The sequence below is a fragment of the Pyxicephalus adspersus genome, chromosome 3, assembly GCF_032062135.1.
Source record: "Pyxicephalus adspersus chromosome 3, UCB_Pads_2.0, whole genome shotgun sequence".
Classification (NCBI taxonomy): domain Eukaryota; kingdom Metazoa; phylum Chordata; class Amphibia; order Anura; family Pyxicephalidae; genus Pyxicephalus; species Pyxicephalus adspersus.
Window position 1 is genome coordinate 11,926,265 of NC_092860.1, and position 26,456 is coordinate 11,952,720.

Genomic DNA, 26,456 nt, shown 5'->3' on the forward strand with positions numbered 1-26,456 from the left:
CTGCTGGAGGACTCTGCTCCTTCCTCTATAACTCTCCTCTCCTGAAATACTCTGCTCTGCTGGAGGACTGTGCATTTTCCTCTATAACTTGCCTCTCCTGAAATACTCTACTCTGCTGGAGGACTCTGTTCCTTCCCCTATAACACTATAACACATCTCATGCACCCCTTGCTAGATATGTTGAAATATTTCTCTTAATACTCATTTTATACATATTGTCATTATCCACTACCCCTATAAAAACAAAAAAAAGCCCCTTCATGGAAGCACAGCCTTTGGTACCATCATTTCACCTGTTCATAAATGTATTTTTATCTCTAATCCCAGCCCACTTGTGTCTTTACATACATAAGCAGCCACCACCTCTGCTGAAAATCTCCTCCAAGCACCAACTACCCTTGGAGCAAAGAACTTGTTAACAATGACTCTTAAGCTCGGCTTCCACCCTGGAGTTTCAGGGCGTGACTCCATCTCTCTGTCCTCCTTTGTAGAGCAGCTCAGCCCTTCCTAGGGCTCCAAAATGGAAAATTTACCTGAAAGTTTCCTACTATAGAACATATTGGGGTACAAAGGGCAGTGAAAATATGCAAGTACAGTAACTCCTATTAACCAATCAGGTTACAGCTAAACAAGCTTGAGCTTTTAAATATTATATTCTGATTGGATGCTGTAAGGGAACTGCAAATGCATAATGGCTCTTCCCTCAATGCTATTTTTATCATCAATTAATGTACTTTAATCATTGTATTGGAAGTTTATACTAAAATATCTCAAACTTCTGTCTGTCTCAGATCCTTAACACCAATGGGGAAGCTGCAAAGTTCACCTTTAGTGAAGGGTTTGTGTACGCCTCAAGATTCCAGAACCAGAGGTATTTTAATAGATAGTGTATGTATTAAAAAAACTACACTTTGGCATACGTCTTTTCTTACGCATACGGATTTATTCTTCCGCAGAAAATTACACAATTTCCATATTGTGCCATCTCTGCACTTGTTATTGCCAAAGTGATGTCACAAGGGGGATGTGGCTTACAACGTGCAACACGGCATTATATAAAACTGTGTTCACATTAAAGAAAACATGTATCGATTACATGTGCAAGTTTTCAATAATGAAATATTTTTTTTGAAAATGCGTACTGCCTGGCTACCATTCTGATGGATTCACAGTAAAATAGCATTGTATAATGCAGGCATTTATATCCCATATATTCCTCTCAGCATAGGTTTCTTGTATAGAAAGTCAAATATCTGTTCTTAAGTCTCACAAAATAAAACAAAATTCATGGTTGCCCACAGACATGAGACATTGGTTGGATTGGGTAATCCTTTTCTCGAATGATCACAACATTAATTGCAATTGCCTTATTTTATACAATCAGTTCTTTCCCAGGTAATAATTTCTGGAGAAAACGAATTGCAGTTCATCTCATGTCTTTGTGTACCCTACAAACTTGCTGAGTGCCCCCATGTGTTTAAAGGAGGTTTAAAAGAATAAGTCTGCATTTTCAATATATATATATATATATATATATATATATATATAAATAAAGAAAATAGTTTAAGTTTTGCCCCCTTAATAGCACCACCCAAGCATTGGGGTGACCCTCTCTTCCTCCCTGTGCACCATTTTATTTGTCAGATTGATAAAAAGGGTCTTTGAGAAAACACACTTGTAGGTGCACAGGTATCGGTGAAAAGAACAAGTATATTCGTTGCAAAACACAATGAACAGTTGCTCGGGGCACAAATAATATCAGGTGCATCTCTACAGCCTGAGGCTTCAACTCCTCTACTTTAAATCCCTCCCTCTGAGACCGGACTGATCAGTCTCACCTAGCAATAAGTCAGAAGTACCTGTCTCTCCCCAGCCAGTTCACACACTCAGGGAGCTTCACACTCTTCACACTTGCTGGTAAGTAAAGTTTTTTTTATCTAACTTACAACTTTTTCTAAGTTTACAAGCTCAGTTTCTCCTAATACTTTTATTTTATTATTATATTTTTTACTTAATTAAACAACTGCTGTAATTTTCTCAGTTGCTTCATCTGATCGGCAGGTGCTTTGCCCAGACACATTTTACAAAGTTTTAGAAAACACTTTCATGAAACTTTCACGCCAGCTACAAACTATCATTAAACATTTGCCGATGTTACAGCTAATTATTTTAGCTTTTAATAGAGTTTTTTTTATTTTTTGCTTTAACTTTTTATATTTATAAATATTTTATGTTGTTTAGCTGCTAAAATATAGGGTTTCTTTCAATATAGAAATTGGTGGAGCAAAAATAAGAAGCAATAACTTATTTTCTTATAAAGAAATGTCTTTTACAGCAGAGCTTTACTGGTCAGGTGAATCTGCACTGCGTGCATTATTTTTAACTAGTTACCTAGTCGTTATATTGTTGCTCTTGTATATTCTGTTATTTTATATTGACTCTAATGATAACTTTTTAGAAAAAGGTTACATTTGTAGATCTAAGACTTATTTCTAAGATTTATTTATACTGGGGAAATGAGTTATATATACTTACCCAAATCACTAAAGATTTTTCTTGGACCGTGGCATAAAGGTATATGCTCAGATCTTTTACATGTATGTTTATGTCAGTGGGAGAGACAAGTGGGCAATGTGGCAGACACCTCTGGCTTACCAGAAGAGGAAGCAAAAGCAATCGGCTATATTTTCCAACACAACCTGATCGCTAATTATTGTTCCCGAAAGCGCCGTCAGCCTTGGGGAGTCTGGTTCCATCTGCTGGAACATCCATATGGGGATGAGGGCTTTTGCCAAATTTAGATAAAACTGCCCCATAAAAATACCAACCTGCTATCTAAACTTTTAAACAGCCATATGGCTAAATATTGAATGCAATATTCATTTTATTATACCTGAGTCCATAATAAATCCGATAATACTATTTAACATTTGCATTACCATTACATGTCAGTAATTCCAGTACGGCAACCTGTACATCTACCATTGGACAGCTTTTTTTCTTTTTTTTTTTTTTTTTTTTTTTTTTTTTTTTAATTACTAGTTAAAATCCAATATAGTTTATAGTAACAAGCTCTTCCTTTAACTGGTAATTTTTTGTACCTTCTGGAACGTCTTCTAAATCTGAAACGCCTTATTCTTGCAACACACGGGGTTGGGTGACACTGGCATGTCCCTGGATTATGTAATCTATGCCACATCATAAGGTTTTAATTAGCTTGCACCCTTAAAAAATTGTCTACCCACTGCGCCTCTTTGTGAGATGTCACTGGAATAATTATGTCTGTCTAACTAGTCAGTTCAGATACGTGAGACGATACCAATACCAGATATAATGTGCAGTCAGCTTTTCTAGAGAACTTTACCCGGTAAGTTAGCACTAATCAATAATATAGGCTGGGTTTGTAAATGACCGATAAAAATAATTTTGACTTTTTTGCTTTTTAAATCGTTATGGCCAGCTTTTTATTTATTTCGCCTAATCAAAACTAGAATATGTTTTATATTAGATGTGTGTTAATTGGTACTACAAATCCCATTTACATATAAAGAAAATGCCTTTTTCGGATGATCAGGCAGAAACTAAGCAGAAAAAAGACAGAATCCAAAATTTTGGGGGGAAATAATAGGATGTAGTTGCAAATGTGTTAGCATTGTCCAGGGAATCATGGAAATGCTAAATGTCTTCTGCTAGTAACAACAGAGATTCAGAAAGTTTGGTTTCATGTTTGTTTTGACAACAGTAACCTTCAAAGGGGGGTAATTAGCACTGGTACTTTCGGGTATAGCCAGAGAATAGCAGGGAGAAACTGACCCCAGCATGTCCAGGCTGTAACAAGTTAGCTTTCCAAAGGAATCACTGATACCAAGCTCACTCAGAGAGGCGTTATGTCCTTTAATTGTTTCTATTTACACTTTGTATTGTTCAGAACTCATTTAAGAAATGGCCATTGTTATGCCAATTAGGCATTCATTAAGATGTGTATTACTGAATTAGACTAGGTAAAGGCCATTTTAAAGCGAAGGTGGCAAGCCTGGACATCTCAGTTGTTTGGAAAATACAAGTCCTTACTTGTTCTGCCATCTTTTAGTGGTACCTCAAAATCTGTTAATTTAAAAAACCATTCCATTTTGAAGGGATTTGCTAGCATCGTATGTGTATGATAAACATTATTGTTTCTACAAGTTCCAGTATTCTGTCAGATTTCAGTAACATGAAACGTAGGTGATATATACACTAGATCATCTTGAAAATTTGCCATATCACTAGTGGTAATATAGCCTGCAGTCAACATTATAAAAACCTCAAAGAGTTGAAAGCTGCAAAATTTATATTACCTATATAATATAGAAGAATTTATGGTTATGTGGCTTGCAGCAGCTCAGAAGTCATGTTTCCAATGCTAAGCATAGCCCATTCTTCACGTTAAGCTAATAGCAGCTAACCACTTGAATTATATAAAGACGTTTCTTTCGAAAATCAGTGCCCCGCGGCTCGCCAGCAATTAGTACGTATGTTTTTCAGAGCGATCTGTCAGGGGTTTTGTAACAATCGTTGTTAAAATCATGCTGCTTCAAGCAAGTGATGAAATCACTTTTTATCTCACTGTCTGTTCTATTAAATCCCTGCCATAACACATCTTAACTCCATAGACATGAGAACTGTACTGCAAAACTTTCTCACGCCTTAAGTATCACTGAAAATAAAGAAACATGCCGATACAAGTCACAAGGAAACTGCAAGGAGAGATAAAATAATGAAAGGAAAAAAAAAATCACCATCACCTTATCCACCTGTAAACTAAAAAAAAATGGGAAAGGTTCAATAAAACAAATGTAAGAATTAAGATGTTGAGAATCTAGTTATAGTACGGCATGGTGGCGGAAAGGAAAAATGAAAAAAAAAAAAAAAAATAGCACCAGGTTCCTATTAAACTAGCTTTATTTTAAAAAAATATATATTATCTGGGGAGAGCCGGAAGACACATATTTTTTCTATATTGCATATTCTAGTTTATTTTTATCTTGTATAGAAGGTTTTCCGCATAGCAATAAGAAAAGAAAATCCCTTTTTAAAATCCAAGCGAAACAAATTCAGATTTTTAGGTTGGTGTATTTAAATGTAGAAACATTCTTTTGACTCAATATGAACTGTGAAGGGAAGGAATCTCATCTAAGCAGTCTATGTGTAGTCCACGCATAATTATTATCTGGTCCTATGTTCCTTTTTTTTCATTCCTACAGCTTGCAAAAGTGGGTATTTTTATTATCTGTAATTGAAATAGTGCCCCCTTCTGACTGCTTTTATATAAAGTGCAAGGAACTTTACAGCCGCCCCACCAGAAGGAACCTGCTAGTGCCTTGTGCCTACGTACACCTTTTTTAAAAGTGTATGTAAAGTAAATTTTTTGTAGCCTTTGCAAGAGAATGGAAGGGTTAGAATATCTACCAAGGTTTTTATTGCAGTTTGTGTTTCTCAGATTTACCCTTTTCATCTGTTCCAGTCACCAGGACAAAAGGTGAAGCTAAAACCAGGCTAGTTACTAGAATAGGATAACCAGAATAACAGAGGGATGAAAATCTTGTGGACTTGATTGTTATGGTACCAATGGTCCAAGAACCCTTTACTTTGGTGATATTTCTTCTCAGTTCCTGATATGTCTAAGGACCAGGAAATAAAATTAAATCTAAAAACTATTCAGAAAACAAAGAAAAAAATGGTTGACTTTAGATATACTTAAATTCCATCCTAATCAATCGTTATGCTTGCTTAGATGAAATTCCAGGGGTTTTCCAAGACCCCCTTATTGTTAAGATACAGAACTGTCATACTGGTTCCGTGGCATCTAGGTGAAGGTGAGGTAGTTGTACTTGTAGAGCCTGTTTTCCAAGATGTATTTAAAAATACAATGATGTGCCCTGGTATGTAGATTGGGAAAGTCACATTGAAATACCTGGGAGCTGTTCCAGGAATCTATATGTAAGTGTACAATAAGAACTACCTAGAAACCAGATAAAAAGGGTGTGATCTTTATAATAGTAATAAAATGGACGCTTATTTAAGAATATGTAACTAAACGTTTGTCTTCTTGTCTTTCAGATCTCAGGTGGTCTCTGAAGGAAGGAGTGACTGGTGAAAACTTGAAAGACTAGTCTTGGTGTAAAGTTGACAATCCACTTCAGGGTGTCAAGCCAACAAAAAAGTCAATTTCAGAGCAAAAAAGGACTTGATCTCATAAAAAAAAGATGTCTCTAACCAAGGAGCGTAAACCCAAGAAACCTCATTACATCCCAAGGCCACCGGGTAAACCATTTAAATACAAGTGCTTCCAGTGTCCATTTACCTGCAATGAGAAATCTCACCTGTTCAATCACATGAAGTATGGACTCTGCAAAAATTCTATCACGCTGGTGTCAGAGCAAGACCGGACTGTCAAGAGTCCTAAAGCAACTGCTCTGGAGGCCAAACCAGCACATTCTGAAGGGTTTGTCAAGCCCAATTCTGCTATCACTAATGGACTTACAGCCTTGGACTCAAAGGCTCAACATGATATAACCAGAGAAGAGCTAAAAGAAAATGTTGACTTTAAAAACAAAGAGGCAACACCTCATGTCGAAAAGCCTCCAGTCCATAGGGACAGTTCACCAACAGGGCCCAGCCCTGTCAGCAAGCCACCAGGGACTGATAGCGTTTTAAGACCTTCAGCCTTCATCCCAGTTGGAGAACATAGGTATCTGAAGGTCAGCGAAAGCAGCCATATACCAGAAATTATTCCAACTGTTGATTCCATCAAGGGAGCACATATAACAAGGTCAGCTTTTCAGAGTATCCCACCCACATGGAAGCACGGACCTCTTCCACCGGAGGTCAGTCAGAAGACAACAATTCCACGATACATTCGCCCAATGACAACAGAGTACACAGCGCCATTTTATTCTGAGTCGACTGTGCCTCCATTGTACCCTCCATATGTGTTTCCAGGGAACCCTGCTGACTGTGACAGTCCTTTGCTCTCAATGTACAATGCACCAGAACAAAGACTCTTCCGTCCCCAACCCATTCAAAACTCAGGTCTTTCTTTGTCAAAGCCATTACCGTCATCTTTCGATTACAGATATATGCAACTCCATCCTAACCCGTCATTACCATACAGTTATTACAGGCCTTCAGAACATTCCCTTTTACCATATGCTTGGAGGCTACCACACATTCCAGGCTTCCCCAAAGAACACCCCCTTCACATAATAGACTCTCAAGCTTTTCCCTACCAAAGCTCACATCCACTACGTTTCTATCCTGTGGACCCTAGTCATAAACAAACTGAAAGTCAAAAAGACACGATTCTGAGCCAAACTAATACTGCAGATCAGAAAAATGAAGAGGAAAACTTCAAAATGAGCCCTAGAGCTGGCAGCGCTGCCACTGGATCTCCTGGTAGACCAAGTCCAACCAACTTTACACAGAACAGTCAAGTCTTTGAGGGCATCTTTGATCTTTCAAGCAAATCTACCTCAACCATAGGAACAAATGACAGTTCTGAAGAAAACCCAACAGCTTTTAAGCCAGTGAGAAGAAGCACAGATGGCCAGCCAACGCTGATCCGTGAAAACTCTCCATGGTAAGTCAACTTGGATTTTGTTGAAAATATTTTCAAGCAAATTTTAATGCAAAAAAATAGATACTTTTTTCTGTAGGGCAGCCTCACCCTTGAAATTAGGGGTGATTATTAAACACAAATATTCAAGGTAAAATTTTAAGTTTCCTATGATCAGAGGTTAAGGCTTATTATCTTTAATGTTTTGCTGCAGTGACATAAGTGTACCAAGGTAGATTTTGCCTAGCCAAATCTTTATTTTATCCTAATTCACTTGTAAGCAAAAATAAATTAAACTAACCAACTTTTTATCTTTTTACCCTAGCACTGGGAGTGAAGTTGTCTTATCCAATGCAAGCAGATACCCGGCCTACCATGAATCAATGTCAGGTTGTGAAGACAATTCTGGATTTGCCCCTCTCAACCTTTCCAAGAAGCCAGAAGTGGAAAACCGTTCTGAGCCTATTGACGTCATGGAGGAGCAGGACATGCCTTTAAATCTTTCTGTCAAAGACTCTGGCAAAAGGGACCACTCAGTGGCAAATGATGAAGGTTCTCCATCTCCAACACACAGCTCCTTCTCTCCAAGCTACCAAAATAAAACCATCAAGGAAGCTGACAAAACTTTAAGTGAGAAGTCGCTGATTGAGAACTGTGACGAGCAAAAACAATCGGCTGCAGTGGCCCTTTGCCAGCTAGCCACATACAGTCCAGGACCAGTAGCTCAAGCCAAGGACATTCTGGAAAGTCAGACTGGTATAAAAGAATCAGAAGCTACTACTCCAGTTGTCCAACAGGCGGAACACCATGCTGAAAAACGGACACAGAAACGGGTGAACCCAAAAGAAACAGGGAAACCTAATGTTGCAAACAAGAAAGCTAAAACTGCTGATTCAGGTAGAGTGTTTACACTGAGAAGACGGCAAAGAATGTCTTAGACTAAATGTATCATGTTTAATCACCAAAGAGACTGAAATAAAACATGTAAATTCTCTCCACAAAAATGATAAAGCTGCTTTTTGGTAAATCTTCTGTTTGGACTCAAAATGAACAAGCAACAAGTTCTGCTGTATATAATCGTTATTTGCTGAAAACAGAAGACAAATGTATATTTAGAAGCTAATATTTAGCGAATTTTTAAGAATGAGTAAGAACTGTATCGATTGAATCAGATGCAGATATAAGGTTTAATATTTATATAGGTTATTATTTATTTTTGTAAAAAAAATAGGCACTGCGGGGTGTGGGCTTTTGTGTTGTCTATAAGCTTCTGTCAAAGACATTAAATGTGGACAGTTTGTACTGAGCTATGGCGTGCATTGCAATGTTTTTCTGTATCAACGCTGTTTGCTATTTCTCAACACAAAATGACAAAAAAAAAAAAAAAAAATCAATAAAAAATATATATATTATATTAAACGTGTCTAATTCCATGACTTGTTACAGAGCATCTCTGATGCATTTTTATTGTGTATGGTTAGTTAGTTATGAAAATTACCTGAACTCATTTTTGGTGTGATGCTCAAGTGTTTACACAACATATCTTCATAAAAAATTGCATACAAAATTTGCAGATTCTGTCTGCAGTTTAATTTAGTAAGCAATCTGTAAATACCATTGTGTTCGATCATTTAATATTGGTTGCTTGAAGGCCTGTAGTTCATGAACTTTGGGTTCTCAGAAAGAGTGGAAAGATAGAGATTTGACCATGAAAGATACAATGCATCTACTGATGTGCAGAGGTAACATTGGACAGCTCCTATCAGAAAGGAGGAATAGGACCTATTGTCAGATTCCCCCCAAAACTCAAATGAGATATGAACCACTGGTTGACTTTGCTAGAGCACCATGTGAATTATAACAATTGGAAACAGAAACCAAAGCTTTTGTTTCTCATTACCATTTTTACCTTTTTAATCTTTTTTCATCTTGCTGTTGCGGATTTCTTCCAGTCTTTAGTCACTTGGTGTCTGCATGCATTCCTTCCAGTACCTGTTGCCCAACATTGCTCTGGATGTACTTACTGCTAGTAACAAAGGTGGGCCATGCCAGTGTAATGCCAGTATGGGATTGTGTGTCAGAATGACAAAGCATGAGCAAAATTTGGGGACAGAGCAGAGAACTGTTGTAATATAAAAGCTAATACTTAAACAAGGACCTTCATGGCAGGGTCGCCAGGTATTATTTTAATGAAACTTTCATGGCAGGGTCGCCAGGTATTATTTTAATGAAACTTTATATTTAAAAAGAAAATGACTTCATTTTATTGACATAGTGAAGTACATATGAGATTCTAGTGAATGGATTTAGGTATACTTTAATAAACCTACTAAAGGCCACACCTTGAACATGTATTGCATTTAAAGGACACAGTAAATGACATTACAATGATGATAACTTGGAGAAGGGGAAGCAGACAGCAGCTCAGGTGCAAACATTCATCCGGGGTGTGTACACCATTCAGACAGAATTAGAAGACAAAGATGGCAGGTGACAATACAAGAAGTGATGGTGCAATGTAACACACGTTCACAATGTACGGTTGCTCTAATATTTAGCTCAAGGCAAGGTAAACTCAGCGTACTGCTTCAGATAGCCACAGGCGAAGCAGTCTGGGGAAGAATGCGGCTGCACACAATAGTATTACAGGTTACAAAGTGAAAAGAATTCAAGCTATATATCGTTAAAGAATGACATTTAGAAAAAAACAGAGTATTGCGACTGTAAGCTATGCTCGTAGAGCCCGTCTAGCATGTAACTGACGTCCGACCTGACATCAACCAACAGTCCAAATGGCTTGTTCAAACATGCAGGCATTGCGGCAACGGTTGACTTTCTGGTCAACCTAGCAAAAAGGCCTCATTTGCAGCATGACGGTGAAAAAGCAACACAATTTACCTGGAATGCCTCCAGGTACAAGTAGTGGCCCTCACGGACAGCAATGCAATGATTAAAAGCTCAGGGTCATTTTTATATTTTACAACTTTTTATTCCAAAACATATAATTGCTTCTCTACCATTTTCATGCTTATCACAATGTCCACAACCTTCCACCTGTTCAGAATTTGCTGATAATCTGTACATACATTGAAACAAAATATGTCCAAAACAAAACTTCCCAATCACAGAGAAAAAGCAAATCCTGAAAGATATGAGGATATCTTTAGCCTAAGGATATAGCACCCACTCAGAATTCCTATATATGCAACCAGATTTTTTTTGTACAACATGCACAAGTTATTCAACAGGAAGTCCCTTGTTTGTCATGACAAGTTACCTCTCAGAACTTAAACCCTTAGCTTTTCAGTTCTAACAATCTCCTGAATTTATTACATTGTGTATTCTAAAGAAATTCAAAGTCAATCTGGCAGACAGATATAAACAAATCATATGATGAAATCTGTAGGCAATAATGCAATGAGAATACTCACCGTCAGGAAGGCGAGATGGAAGCAGCAGTCCTCTCCGGCCCAATTCAGCCAGTGCTAGACATCCGCCATGCCAGGCGTTATTGGTTTCTTGAAAACTAGAAAACAAAAAAAGGAATTCTATCATCATTTACTGAGCCATACGGACATACACTAAGAATCTAAAAAAAACGTCCTCCAGTTATGTGTATAATGTCTGCCTGTAACTGAGCCTGTTTTGACCCAAAGAAGGGGTGGAGTTGCTTTCCTAATTATAGATTTGAGGTTCTTTTGGGTTTCTGTCCACATATATTACACATCCCTTTACAAAGTCAATTGTCATATCATTAGCTGTCAGGAGCTCACAATCTAATGCCCCTACCATAATCATATGCCATTAACACAGTCTAAGGCCAATTTCTAAAAGAAGCCATTTAACCCAACTGCATGTTTCTGGGACGTGGGAGGAAACTGGAGTGCCCGGAGAAAACCCACGCAAACGCGGGAAGATAACACAAACTCCTTGGAGATAGCGTCCTGGTCGAGATTTTAACTTGGGACCTAGTGCTGCAAAGGCCAGAGTGCTAACCACTGAACCAACTGTGCTGTGCGGAATCTCTGCACTTTCAGTTGTTAGGTCAGAAGGTTAACATTAGACATTAAGTAACAGATGTTACTTCTTCCTAATTTAAATCAGGTGTGAAGCCAAGGAATAAAAAAGCACAAGTCCACACAGGTCTGCAGGTGTCCAGGTGTAACTGCCATGCAAATATACTTTTTTTTTTTTTTTTTTTTTTACAGTTTAAGTAAACATTTTTAGCACTTTAGACAGAAACTGTTATTTTCCCTCTAAAAAGTTGGAAGGCTTTGCACCTTTCTTATTTTCTAACTATCCTCTCATATGTTTTGCTGGAAGATTCAGTAGTTTGATTGTACTGAAAACCAATGGAAAGTCAGAATAACTGGTAATACAAGATAATGACAAGGGTGGTCAACATATAGGCAAGGCAGGCCATACATAGGACAGTCTAATGACTGATGTAGAAGATATTACAGCTGTAAAGCTGTGAATATCGATCTAAATTGTTTAAAATTGCAGTGCCTTGATCCAACTAAACTTGTTTCCTAGCAGGGCATTCTGGCCTGCAAAAACGATATGGTCAAAAGTATGTCAACACCTGACTTTCACACCTACTATATGGTCAAAGGTACTTGTCGGGCGACAATCTTTAAATGAGTTTTGATAACAGTTTGGTGAAGACCCTTTAATGTTCCACCATGACGGTGTGGAAGAACTCAAGTGTCCTGCACAGAACCCCAACCTTAACCCTATTGAGGACATTTGGAGGGAATTAAAATACTGATTCTAAGCCAGACCTTCTCATACAAATCAGCACCTGACTTCATAAATGGTAACAAATTCCTACAGAATTCCAAGATCTTAGGGGGATCTTTACCAGAAAAATGGAAAATGTAATAGCCACAATGGTTTGGGGGTAGAGGCATCTCTCTATTGGTGGCTATGGGTATGTTAAACACACTCATATAGGTGTGATGGTCAGACATTCTTCAGATCTGCATTTACTCCAGAGGAGAGGGGTGAGAAAGGACTAAGGAAAGACAGATTCTTAACAAGAGTATTAATTGGGACATGTCTTTTAACCTATGCAATGTGTGGATGGTCATAGCAGACACATGAGACTGGAAGAGAAGAAACAGGTATCTATAGGCCCTCAAATGTAGCCACAGTGAGAACAAGAAAGCTATCCATTTTATTACCAACAATAGTGGTAAAATCCATTGCTGCAAACTATGGCTGCTGTCTCCTAATGCAGCAAACAGGTCTTCTTTACATTTTTATTTACCTAAAACAATCCAGGACAGATCCCACCACCTCATCGGCTAGCTCTCTAGGGAGCCGTCCTGTCAGCCGACCAATCCTAAAAAAAAAATTAAAAAAATCAAATTTTATGCAGCGTATAGTCACAAAAAATATACCAAATTTTAGCACAAAAATTTAGCAAATTATAGAAACAAAAACATAAAAAAAGCACATTGTTATCCAATAAAACACCAGGAAACTCATCAGTGCAGGGCATTGTTGTTAACGGCCTAAGTATTTAAAGTAAAAGGCTACTTATATCCTTTATATGTCGCTAAACAACCTATGAAATGAAAACTGTCCAACTTGGCTGATTGGTTCTAATTAACTTGTTTCAATTAAAAGGTATCCACCAAGGTTTTAGAATTTTGTGCTTCCAATTAAATTATGGAACGATCAAGAGTAAAATGTGTGTGGGCACTTATACACCACAGAAGAGTACTGGGATCATAAAGCTGCTCATGGCGATACTAAAACTGATAAAGCTTTTACATCTTAATGTCCATATATCACTGGATGATGTCTTGAGTCCAGTAAGAAAACTTGCTTCAGTAATAGAGATCTGTGCTGTGGCCCTGGAAGGTGCAGAATGGAAATAATGGACAGTAAATGAATTGGAGATCAGGCCCTCCACAGGAAGATGGCTTCCCTTTTGGCATTCTCTTAATGCCAAGCTAATATGCAGCAGAGTGGATGAACTCCGGTTCATTACCCTAAAAATATATGCTTATCTTACTATAACTTTACTTTGTAGCAATACCGGGTAATTAATAAACTAATATACTATACCACCCAATCATTGAATATATGCAATTTAGTTATTTTGCATTGTAACTATTCCTGTAAAAAATTACCTTGATCCTAGTTTTTCCAATTTTGATATTTGTCTTTTAATGTGATGCATGGTCACATAGGCAGCAGACAATCAGAAAATAAGAAGAAGGTGGAGCCAAGCTTGACTTTTTTTTTTTCCAGTAAAAGTCGACACTTGCATATAATTTCATTAATATCGTTATCTCTGAATTTAATGACTCTTTTCTCATAGCTATCCGCTGTGTTTCCTCTTCGCTTTTAAATCACCCAGATTTGTAACAGTTATATTTTAAACATTTCTAGGAGAATAGCAATGTGATTTTTGTATCATTGCACAATAAACAGGTAAAAAACAGACTGCAAGACAAGATACAAATAACTGAGCTTTGCGAGTATAATGGCATTTTGGTTGCAGAACTTTACAAGGAAGTACAGAGAGCAAACAAAGCCAGCTAATGCCTTCAGGGCTCAGCAAATTTAACTACAATAATGTTTGCTTTGCCAACTGCAAGAGACCTTTAACGGTCAGGCCAAATATGAATATAAATAAAAAGGAGACTGGAACCCGGTATTTACTATACAAGAGAAATCGCCTACCCTTTCGCTGCAGACCATCGAACAATGGTGTCTTTGTCCTTCAGACCAACCAGCAACTGTTCTGTGTAGGGAGAGCAAAAAAAGTCAAATTAATAGTGAAGAATTCGGGATTAGCTCCCTGGATAGAAAGCACACAGTGCAATGCAAAGGTCAGCAATACAAAGGGAATGTCATCATGAAAGTGTAATATGAGAGAAGGGCTACATGTAGTATACCTTTAAAAGATTACCTGTCAATAAACAATCTTTTATGAACTGGCACGACTAGCTGATAGCAGAACTTTATTATTACGTTGCTTCAGTCTACCCTGTGTGAGTAGATAGATGAGTAAATAACTTAGGTTGCAGGTCAAAATTTAATTTATACTTGTTTCTATCACTCTGAAAATATATATATATATAGGATAACTATCTATTAGCCACAACCAGGTCTGTGATCCTCATTCAATGATCATCCAGACAAACCAAGAAAATGTGTCTGTAACTGCTGTATCACCTAAACAATAGATTTCTCTTCATTACAATCATAATTCCACTTTGCCAAGAAAGTATCATTAAGTTCTGAGTCCACCAGCTATTTATCCTACACCAATGGATACCCTTAATCTGCTGTTTAAGTCACAATCTCCTTTAACGCCCGTGAACAGACAGGAGTCCCACACTGTTTATATAAAGTTAATGCACATCAGTCAGCGAGTACACAATACCCATTCAGAGCATTCAGTGTGTCTTCTATTGCACAGCCCTTTCTATTCAAACAGAGATAGAGTGCGCAAACAAGGCGATCCCACAGGCTGGGACACCGACAATGAGTGCAGCAGACGCTGGACTGTAACAAGGAGTAAGACTCTGTATTAGGGCTAAACAATATTTTGGCAATTCCCAGTGACGCAACACCCACTTAATGCTGTAATTGCAAACCTGCACCCCTATGTTCACTTGGTGTGGCTCCATTATCAACTGACAACATACAGAAAATACATGATGTAAAGTTCCATTGAAAGAAACAACCACGAATCCAAACAAAATATTTTAAAAGTTCTGAGTAATACGTTTAGAATGCCCATCATGTGATGCTGTGTGTGTTCTCCTCAAAAAGATGCATTTGTTCTAGTGACTAAAAAAAGATGGGAAATCCAAAATGTTACAGTTGTCACCAGAACAGAAGTGATGATCCTTCAAAAAGGACACTTGTTCTGATAACAGTCTAGATATACACATGCAAAAGGTGCTTATTTGTTGTTTGTAAAGATTATTGGTTATCAATGCAACAAATGGGATATGTAATTGCACAAAATGTCAGCTGCAAAAGTTTCCTCTGAGTTTTATGAGTTGGAATCAAAGTCATTGGGAATACATAAAGCATAAAAACCATTGACTTGTGCTTTCTAATGTGTTTATGTCTATCTACCTCAATGCATTGTGAGCATTTTAAAAATGTATTATACCAATGCACATTTCAGGATGTCAAAAGGCATTTCAGGCAGTGAACGGACATCTGGAAAAGCTAACAAACGTTTGACCAACTTGATGCCATAAAAAAGGGCAAAGGACATTTGTATGGCGTTCATTTTTAACTTTTAACATCCATTTAAATGCAGCCTTAAAGGGCCTTTTCACTTACTTTAGAAAGATTTCCATCTCCAGAAGAGGAAATGAAAGGAAATCTCCCTATGTGACAAAAAAATTAATTTTTAAACCAACATGGGCTATAACCTTTCCCTTCGCTATGTAAAACTAAAAACACAAAGGTTGTACGGCTGTATAACCTTGACTTTCACCTTGAAGGCTTCTGGGAGAAACAAGCAAGCCAGAAACCTAGAAACATTTTTCTGTATGACCCTCACCGTCAAGCTGCTGGGAAATTCTAAGATGTGCCTGAAGATTCAGTAGCCACCTACAACCCTCCAGCATATCTAGAAAGCAGCATTCCAGCAGCCCTCATGCTCAGCACTTTTTCAAGGCAAAGTTTATGAACATAAACAAAACAAAAAAAAAACAATTGTGTGAAAAGTGGGTTACAGCCAGTCAGGATTACTTAATATTTTGGGGCTGCAGCCAACGCACATATCCAAGTTCAATTAAAAAAAGTTATTTTTCCAACAGTTGAAGTGGTTATACTTATGTTGTTCGGTTCAGCCTTGTCCTTGGTTCTACCCATGTGTTCCTGCAAATATATAAAGTGGCTTGCCTATATATCTCTCATTTGAACCCAGAACCTTAAACATGAGAATGTCTACTGTTTAACACCAACAAGAATAGCACAAACCCAAAAGCTTGTAGTATATTGAAATATATATACGTCAATTGAAGTTTTACTAGAGCTGTAAGTGGAAGCTGGGTGGTGGAATCAGCTTCTGTCATTTTACTTGCCTTAGATTTCCCCACATTCATCTTCCAGCTCCGACTTTTAATATAAAAAACTGTCGGTGACAGATGATGTCATCAATGTGCTGTGAACATTTTAAGAGACATTGCTAAAAAGAGATTTAGCAGTGTCACAATAGGTTGCTGCAGTTTAACAACTGCAGATGTAAGCTTGGTAAGATTTATTGAGCACACAGCACAAGTAAAAGTGATGTGGGAAGTACTATTAACTATGAATGTCATATGTGTTGCACGCAAATGTGCTGACAAGGAACAAATTAGAAATAAACAGAGCTGCTGCGGTTTAGTCCAATCACAGGCTGGGGGCAAGCAGTTGACCTTTATCGTATTTCTTAAATGCAGGAAAAAATAGTCAGGTCACCAGCCTGGTTGTACTGCTTGGCACAGCTACGTAATTCACAGGACTGGATAGACAAAATACAAAGCCTTACCAATAACATGCTCAATCTCCTCGGGGATATCATACTCTTCATCCTCCTCCTCAGAAGAGGCTACCATTGCTTGTTGGGTATTTGAGGAATTCTGAAGCAAGTTGGCAGCTAAACACCTGGATCCTCGCTGATACCTGAGGATATTGGCATAGCAGAAAAAATCAGGATCATACAAAAGCTAACAAGAATTCAACTTTTTGTTAGCACAGAGAGTTAAAATCGTGAATCAATTACATCACTTATCAATTTAGGCTTTGAATACTATATAGGCATGTCAGTGTCCTGGGGCTCCTTTTTATTTATTGATTTTATGTATACAATGATAGCAAATACAACATTGCACAACACACAGATACAACACACAGCACTGATAAAGCTCTGTGTGGTTGGGCATTTTTACTTGTTAACAGTGTATATTTTATATTATAAAAATGCTTTGTTTTTTTTTTTTATTAGGTTCATTTGTATATATTGTTTTATTATAAACCTAATATAGATTAACATGGACATAATTGACAATAAAATGCTTCCTTATTTATGTACTTCCATGACTGTATTTTTAAAAACGCATTTTTTTAGTTTTATTTTTTTTTTCTTATTTCAAAAAAATCTTTAAATAAAAATAACATATCAATTCAATATAAGACAATATCACCAATAAGAAAGCCTTGTTTGTCCAGGAAAAGCAATATATGTATTAGGGAATGTGTTTCCAAGGCTTTGAGCTGTGTTGATGGCATCAGCTTGACAATAGATCGAATCATTCAGAATTTGATTTCAGGTGCATATGACCTGCAGCTGGCTTTATTCTCACCTGCATTTTAGGTTAAGGATTCTCACAGTTTCATATGGGAATGCTAAAGCTGCTTAAAAAGCAAAAGGACACAGATCCTTACTTATCTTATAGTAGAATAAAGGCCACCACCACCAAGTTAGAAAAAGAGGTGAAGTTTCTTCAGCCCCTTTTTTTTTCCCTAATATTTTTTGTTTTCCATGTACACTCTATGGCACATGAGCCATGTAGTGTACACTACAAGTTCATTCCTGGTATAATAGGTTATAAATGGGCGACAATACAACTTCTATACACATGCACAGAAGTTACATCATCAGTACCCATTGGAGGGTGCCTGGGAACCTAGGAGAACCTGCATCAAAGACAGACACACTTGTAACAAAAGTTTGCCAAAACATAAAACTATGCTGTGCACAATATAATAAAAGCCAAACCAGCACAAAGTGGTAAATTCTGCTTTAAGTAATGTCAAAGTTATCCCTTAAAGTAAAAACTGTTGTGGTCCATAAAGTTTTTGAAGCACAGGGGTTAAATCAGAACTGCGGCTAGGCTGTAAACATTCAAAAAAACGACATATTTTCAACAAATATGCTCTAAAGCCAATTCTGCTTCTTTTGCGAACCTGAAATCATTTGGATACAATCAACATCAAATGTCTACACTGCCCATTCTGCCAAAAGCCCTACAGAACAGACTGTAATTACCTATTATTCAGAGAAAACCCAAAATTTCAGCAGGGGGTGAAGATGAATCAAAAGGATTTCATGGAACATGAAAAAGAATACAATAGAGGCGGAAAGATGGAAGGAGAGATGAGTGGGCTATCAGCATGGGAAATCTCACAGATCGAAGTTGTCGGACTGATACTGCGGGAGGTGGCAGAGAAAGGCCGGATTCTGTAGCCGATGGCTGCTCTTTTCTGCATAGTAATGGGCTGAAGAATGCAGGCCATGTGGGAACCATTAGTGAACCCCCTCCACACCCCATAGTTGGGAAAGGTTTATCTACTTTGTGATGCCAGAGGGACAATTTATGAGGCATTGTATGAAGTTGTTAGGCTTGTTTAACCAAGTCATTTTACATTGTCATTTATATGAACGTACCTGCCCAAGGTGACAGCTACCATCTGCTGGGAACTCTGCTGACTTCTTTTGTAAGAATTCTTGTCAGCAATAGTACAAATGTTCAAAAGAGGAACTAAATAAAGTATATTGAAAGGGCATTTTCCTATATGACATATGAAAGGTTTAGAACCTTCCAAATTTGATCCATAAAAAGTGTAGAATAGACGTTGATCAGTCAGGTGAGAAAAGTTTCCCCCATTATATCCGTATCTACTTTCTTTGATCAATTTCTGTTTAATTCAATGTGCAACAAGAAATGAGAGGATATCTCTCTAAATTAATAAAAATAGAATCTCAAAGAGTTGATTTTCCCTCAACTATTACCTGATGACAACTGAAAATGATGGAACCCCGCCTCCCCCCCACCCCCAATTTTAGTCTTTGTAAACAAATAAATGGGGTAAATCACCTCAAGGTGGGGCCCGGGCAGTAATAATCATTTCACTAGGGGGTCTAAAGCTGCGTACACACTTCCAATTTTTGTCGTTGGAAAGGATCTTTCACGGCAGATTTTCGCCCGATAACTGGCCGATGCCGATTATCGGGCGATAAAAATCTGCCGCGTGTACGTAGCTTAACTCTTCTTAACTTAAACTAAATTTAACTAAAAACGAACAGTTGGGCTCATCTTGGGTGAGAATCTGACATAAGACATGGCCTTACGGCGTTCATGGATTTCAACCTGACAGATAGAGCAGAACGGTGCTGTGTGTACAGCACTCGTTTGTTCATCTATCACTCTTTTGTCTCTGGAAAAGATCATGAAAGATCGTCACCATCACCAATATATGACCGTGTACACAGTCAAGTCTCCCAAACAGACAGTTATCCTAAGGTTCAGGCAATAGAGCTGCTTATCTTTTATTACTGATACTCTGTAATTTTAAACAAAAAAAGAAAATCCCTCTAAAAATGTGGACAAAATTGAATAAACTTTTTATTCAGTATGAGGCCAGATCTGGAAAAAAGTTGACATGCATTGTATGGTTAGAAGTGGGTAGGTAAAAGAAACAACTAATAATAATTAGAACTAATCTGAATATATAGCACACAAATAGGATTACACACCTCCATCTAGCCACTTTGGTTTTAAGGAAAATCAATCCTAGGCGCTGGACCAGCTTGACTCCCAGCTTCTGAAGGAGATTGTTGTTGCTGTCACACAGTTTGCAGTTATTAACTGCGGTGAGGACCACTGAGGCTATAAGGAAGGAACAGGAACAACAAATGCTTGTTAGCTGACCATATATTATATTATCATGATATAGCGCAGAATACAAAAATAAAAGGCATAATTTCCGTAGCATTGACTTTTATTCAACTTGTACATTTTCATGGACTTATTTCAGTTTTGATTTTTACTTGAGAGAGACAAACTAGGCGGATCAATGGGCAATGGCTAATCACTATTCACTGCATTCCTATTCACTTTCCACTGTAGAAGGCATCAAAAGTCAGGACAATGAGCGGGAATACTGAACAGTCTAGAGGGAAAAACAAAAACTAGAGAGGGAAGACAGTACCCAGCAAGGAGGGAGAGTGTGAAGATTGGAGGGAGATTAATGGTCATGCCTGGAGGGGGTAAAAGGCTGGATGTACCCAATTGTATTAAACAGCTAGGCCAATCAAAAACAAAGCCAAATAAGCCACCCAGAGTGCTGACCAGGGATGCCAATATCAATCACCACAATGACTCAAAAAAAAAAAAGACAATTAAAATCCTAATGGCTGCATAACTATAGAAAGTGATTGCAAAGTATTGTAATAAAAAGGAGATTATATAGGAGGCATTATAATCCAAAAATAATGGTATAAATATATGGGATAAACTGACATTATTAAATTATCTCCCAAGGAACATTCCAAAATATGTCTGATTCCATATAACCCAAATATTACCAGCTGACCCGCCGCTACTGAATTCCGTACTAACTGCGGGCCAGCTGCAATTCATATTAAACTGCTGTTCTATAGACACGAGTACAATGCTGCTATTACAATTCCGGCATCACTGGCATCTCTAGACCAGCGGCCTCTCTGCCTATGCGTGGCCCCGCATTTTATAGACGCAAGTGATGCCGGGAACTGTAGTAGCAGCATCACTCTATTGAACATCAGCATGGACCCCGTGGAGTTTATATCAGATCCAGATTTTATAAGCATCTTCCGCGGTCGGTCAAGATGTACATGTGCCCCCTCCTCTGTTGACATTCATTAGCGAATAGAGAAAAAGGCATAGGATTTTTTCTTAAATAAAATTTTAAAACAATTATTAGGCCTCTGGGTATGATGCTGCAGGACAATCTCGAATTACACCAATGCTGCGTTCAGGCTGTACATATTGAATAGGCGTTGGCAGCAAAGGATTGTTTACCATTGGTTTTCCTATTACCTTTTAATATATTGACTCTACATATTTAAAAAAGTTTGAGTTGTTGTAACAAGATAAAATCATTTGGTGGATGGGATCATTTTCTATTAATATTGTGTACAATCTGGGAGAGCTGGTAATGAGTCTAGGGGCACAATGGGTTAAAAAAATACAAGACATAATAATTCTCACCATATGGCAAACAGTCCTCCCGCTTCCCATGCTTGAAGAGCTGGGCCTGTAAACAATAAATGGTTAGTTTAGAAGGTCCTATATTACTTAAAAACAATTTTCAATTAACAGGTTACACACTTAAAGGGTGAGAAGATTCAAAATTGTACACATTGCACGTGCGTACATAGCCTAAGTCTTCAGAAAGTGATTCAAACATCCAGCAGAAATTACTCTGAATTGTGAATCAAACCCTCAGGTCTAGGGATCCTGCCATCATTTTCAACTAAAAATAAAATTTGGAAGTAAGGAAATGAATTTGGGATATTTGCTTGATTAGTAGCACCACATCCCTGGTTTGATATAACAGATCGGAAGGAACATTTGGAATGAGATTTTTTAGGTGCTTATATGAAAAAAAGAACACTATTGTTTTTTGTTTTAAATATAATAACTCTAAACATTATTATATTTAGTGTCTTTTGTAGTAACAATACAATACATGTCCATATTTCCTTAATTGGAGTACATGAATATTATTTCTCAGTTATGTCATAAAAATTTCCATTCTACCGTCCTTGATGCGCTCCATCACAAGAGCCTCACCAGAAGGACACACTGCAGTGGATATATATCAATTTCTTTATAACTTGTTATGTTGGTTTGACATAAACTTTAAAGCACCTTCATCAATTTAATGAAATGTTGGATAATAGCAAAAGACTTTTAATTGAAGCTGTGTGATCTCAATAAACAAACCTGATGATTACAGGTTTCTATTTTCGGATGTTGTGAATCAAAAAAGGATTGTTTTCCACAATCCTATGGGTCAGCAGCTTCCATTGAGTTTTGAAACTTTAATGCCTCCCCAGCTTACACATCTGTGCTAGAGATTTTGTATTTTAAACAAAAAACAATACCGTTCTTTTTTCATATAAGCACCTAAAAAATACCATTCCAAATGTTCCTTCAGATCTACCATAAAATTTAAACTTGGTAAACACATGGTGAAAAGAAAATTTCCTCTGTTTACACAGAAAAGGAACAATTCCAGCAAAACAGTTACAACCATACTTCCCATGCAGCAGGAAAATCTCTTTTGGAAGAACAAGTTGGTGATTTTAAGGCAGGACCGTTCAAATGATGTTCTCATATGTTTCTCTGCTTGCATTGATCAGGGTCTGTATTGATATTCTTAGCATTTATTTGAGATTTTTTTTTACAACTTCCGATGACTTCTGCTCTGCATAAACTTTTTTTAAAACTTTGTCAACTTGTTTCATTTATGTTTGCAGCTTCACTTTCTGCAAGTAGCTCCAAATCCTATAAGTTTTATTTACATTGCTCCAAAGTACTAGGCATGGATATTCTGCCCAGGATTCTACTGGAGCTCTGAGTTGTCATGCCTTGCAGGATCAGGGTTCCAGGTCCAAATCTCAGCCAGGACACTATCTGCAGGGGGTTTATATGTTCTCCTAGTGTTTGCATGGATGTTTGACTTGGGGATTTTCTCCTACATCCCAGAAACATTCAGGTAGGTTAAATGGCCTGCCCCCAAAAACTGGTCTTAGTCCACGACAGGGACATTAGACAGTGAGCTCATCTGAGGGACAGTTACTGACACAAATGTGGTCTCTTTAAAGTACTATATAATATCTTTGTGCTACATAAAGATATATACCTGTACATAGATAACACATACACTCCAAGATTTTCCACTGCCAGTGACATAAGATGTGAATTCCTTCATATCAGAACATAAAATGATTCAGCACTTCCACATTTAACATTTACCGCATAGCTGTTCTCATTATTTGCATACCAGAGTCGGTATGGTTGCGGCATACTTGTATAATTGAAGGCAAAGCGAAGGGTTGACCTAATTTGCTCTTAAGACGTGTAATTAAGCATAACCTGGCCCGATGCCACCTATAAATGACTTTCCAAGCGCTAATGAAACCTATGCGGTCTCTGCCGCATTCTATTCAGATGAATAAGCAGCAATGAAAAGTCCCAGAATTCCAAAAGAAAAATAACTAATGTAAAATTGTGCACAGATGCAGAGAATGGGCACAGTTATATATCCTTCTTAAAAGATAAATTGCTTTTTAAAGCAAATAACGTGTCATTTTAAAGATGAAAAAATACTTTTATCTAAATATCTAGCAATTTTACATATAAAAGTGTGGAAGATGTGTTTGGAGGGTGACATAAGGAGGAGGTTAAATATGAGATTAACGGTTAGCCTTTATTATATTATCAGTGGAAGATTTCTATTCTCCCATTCTCACTTAGCTTTACTCTATTTGTCTGAGAACAACCCCATGAGATCTGACAGTGGCTGCCCATTGCCTGCATCTTTGCTATCACAGAACCCAACAGATATTGACATTACTGGTAACCTCAGAGCTTTTCATGTGATATTGTTATTTAGGAGACAGCATGTTATCAGCATGAGGCCAGGCAATTAAGCATGGAGGATAATTAAAGCTGGGTACACGCGTTCAATAATTGTCGTTAAAAAGGATCCTTTCCAACGACAAAGGACTGAACAATGCATGAATGAGCTCTGTACATACAGCACCATTCTGTTCTATGGAAAGTGGAGGGGGAGAACGACTGAGCTGTACCCCGCTGTGCTCTTCTCTCCCCTAAATTTAATTACCATAGTTCTATCATTTTGGGGTCCGCCAGGATGGATCTATGAATGATGAGCGCTGTACACACACCACATTCTCATCAGATATCAGCCCTGAGGTGATTATCGGATGAGAATCATCTGACGTGTGTACGTAGACTTAAAGTCAGCCTTTAGGTGATCTATCATCTCAGTTGCTATCAAACAGAAATGAATGCATAGGCATGTGAATGGACAGTGAAGAAATAGTGGCAGATTTGATCTGTTCATCTTACTTCTCTCTCTGACTACTAGCATACTGTTTCTTGTATAACATCCAGTTCTGTAATTTATACAGCTCTGACACACTACAGGTGGGCTGATGATTGACCTTATTTTTCTCTTTAGTTAAAGCGGAACTCCAGCATTTAAAGTTCCATTTTTAAAAATGATCAGGCAGGTCATTATTGCAGAAAGGGACAAGCAATGCCCCTTCTGCAAAAATACCTCCAGGAAACTGTCAAAAAACATTTGGTGGTTGGGATACCCAGCAATCCAGGATTCCCCTACAGGTGCTGGAAATAAATGAACTCTAGGGAGCCTGTGTTAGAGGTATGTAATCTCTGCCCAGCATATCAAGATGGCCAAAAATCATATCCGGCGCCCTGCAAAGGGGCACTGGTCTAGTGTGCCACTTTTGGGTGGGTTCTACAAAAAGGCCAGTATTTGAATGTCAAGTTTCCCCAGCAAGCCATTTGCAAGTATCTGAAGCTTTGTTTTTTGTTGCTTTACCACTTTTTGTTGAATGGATGTATATTAATCATGATATCCATGGCTAAATCAAAGCAGCAGGATGATCCAATCATCATTACCAATGCTCGGCCCTTTTATATTGATTGCATTACCTGAGCTGAGGATGGTCAGCATTGTAACAGGCTGTATCTGTGCAAATCCAGGTAATTACAAGTAAACAAAACACTATATTTAGCCCCAGCTTACAGCAATTAGGCACAAATCACCATCCCACCTTTCTAGTTTTCCTTGAAAATTCACTAAAAGCCTTGACTAATGCACTCCATTCTGGGATAGCCCTACCCTTTACACCTCATCAAAAGTGATCTATCGGCTGACTCAGGTATCTTTTTATAGGAGAAGGTGGTTTCATTTAATATTAGCAAACAGAGAGCTTTATGAAGGAACATAAACAAATGACAAATATTTAGCACAGAGCGAGCCAGCCCATGGAGGCTAAACCCAAAACACGGAGCTCCTGGGTGCTGTGCCAAATACTAAATACATACAATAACCTGAGGCAAGTCACCTGCTCTATTCCAAATCAAAGTGCCAAAATGGATTAAAAAGCACCAAAGGACAGGATAGGACTCTCACTCTGCTTTACTCAAAATAAAAATGTATTTGAACCCTAAACACACACAGCTGCACATAGCTCACATAGTGAGATGGGAGATATGCTTCATATTCATGAATAAGTGTCTAGTAATGGGATTGGCTGCTTTTTCAGGAATATGAAGCATCTCTGTGATGTCACTGGTCTCTGGTGAACGGATTGGCTGCGTTCCCATAAATATAAAGCGTCTCGGTGATGTCACAGGTCGCTAGGGATGGTCTGTGTTCTTAAAATGAGTTCATATTCCTGGTCCTGACACAGCAGCTGGTATACAAAGTAGATGATTGCAAACTGTTCCTCCTTGTATATGAATATAATTGATGAAATATTAAACAGTGTTATGGATTAGTTTTTATTTTACATTGCTCAATGTGACATACTTTTGTTACATAAGTGTTCCTCCTTAAATGATGACCGTGGAGTTATGTGACATTTGTAGGTCATCTTTGGAACCGGTTGAAATTTGCACAATCTCCATAAGAACCCATAATTTAGCCTGATGTAAGGGCACGCAGTCCTGCTAGGCATGGATCAGGCGTCACCGATAATCACAAACGTTTATGTAGCTTGGGGAGTCTCTTCTATTATCTAGGCTGCTCCGTCAGCCCCATAAAGCAAGATTGAAATGCATCATATGGGGTGTGGTACATCTAATTACTTGGAGATTTGTTTTGCTTACACTTTGCACATTGTTATTTAACTAAACATCAAAACTGGATTGTACTGCAAAACATTGCATTCTGTGGCTTCCCTTTCCAGCAGATGCAGTTTATCGACTTTAAACCAGCAACATTAACTCCTTTATATTTATAGGAAGTCAGCCTATGAGTTTGTTAAACTCCAGTGACTTTACTGAGG

The 26,456-nt window shown here is 37.9% G+C and overlaps 2 protein-coding genes across 4 annotated transcripts in view; one reads left to right on the forward strand and one right to left on the reverse strand.

The window, feature by feature from the left end:
* TBCD (tubulin folding cofactor D) overlaps positions 1-26,456 on the reverse strand; it is a 130,100-nt gene that overhangs the window by 82,414 nt on the left and 21,230 nt on the right. For all 3 annotated transcript variants that reach the window (XR_011919711.1, XR_011919710.1, XM_072403591.1), the window contains exons 10-15: positions 21,595-21,640; positions 20,100-20,232; positions 17,112-17,245; positions 14,294-14,354; positions 12,867-12,941; positions 11,026-11,120 (exon numbers count right to left, since the gene is read on the reverse strand). Coding sequence is in view for 1 of the 3 variants with exons in the window: in XM_072403591.1 (XP_072259692.1) it covers positions 11,026-11,120; positions 12,867-12,941; positions 14,294-14,354; positions 17,112-17,245; positions 20,100-20,232; positions 21,595-21,640 (544 nt within the window). In the remaining 2 variants the exon portion in view is untranslated. The remainder of the gene's footprint in view (positions 1-11,025; positions 11,121-12,866; positions 12,942-14,293; positions 14,355-17,111; positions 17,246-20,099; positions 20,233-21,594; positions 21,641-26,456) is intronic.
* On the forward strand, positions 1,747-8,979 carry ZNF750 (zinc finger protein 750). The gene is made up of 3 exons (XM_072403590.1): positions 1,747-1,917; positions 6,100-7,618; positions 7,920-8,979. The coding sequence occupies exons 2-3, from the start codon at positions 6,246-6,248 to the stop codon at positions 8,530-8,532; spliced, it is 1,986 nt and encodes a 661-aa protein (XP_072259691.1). The 5' UTR covers positions 1,747-1,917; positions 6,100-6,245; the 3' UTR covers positions 8,533-8,979.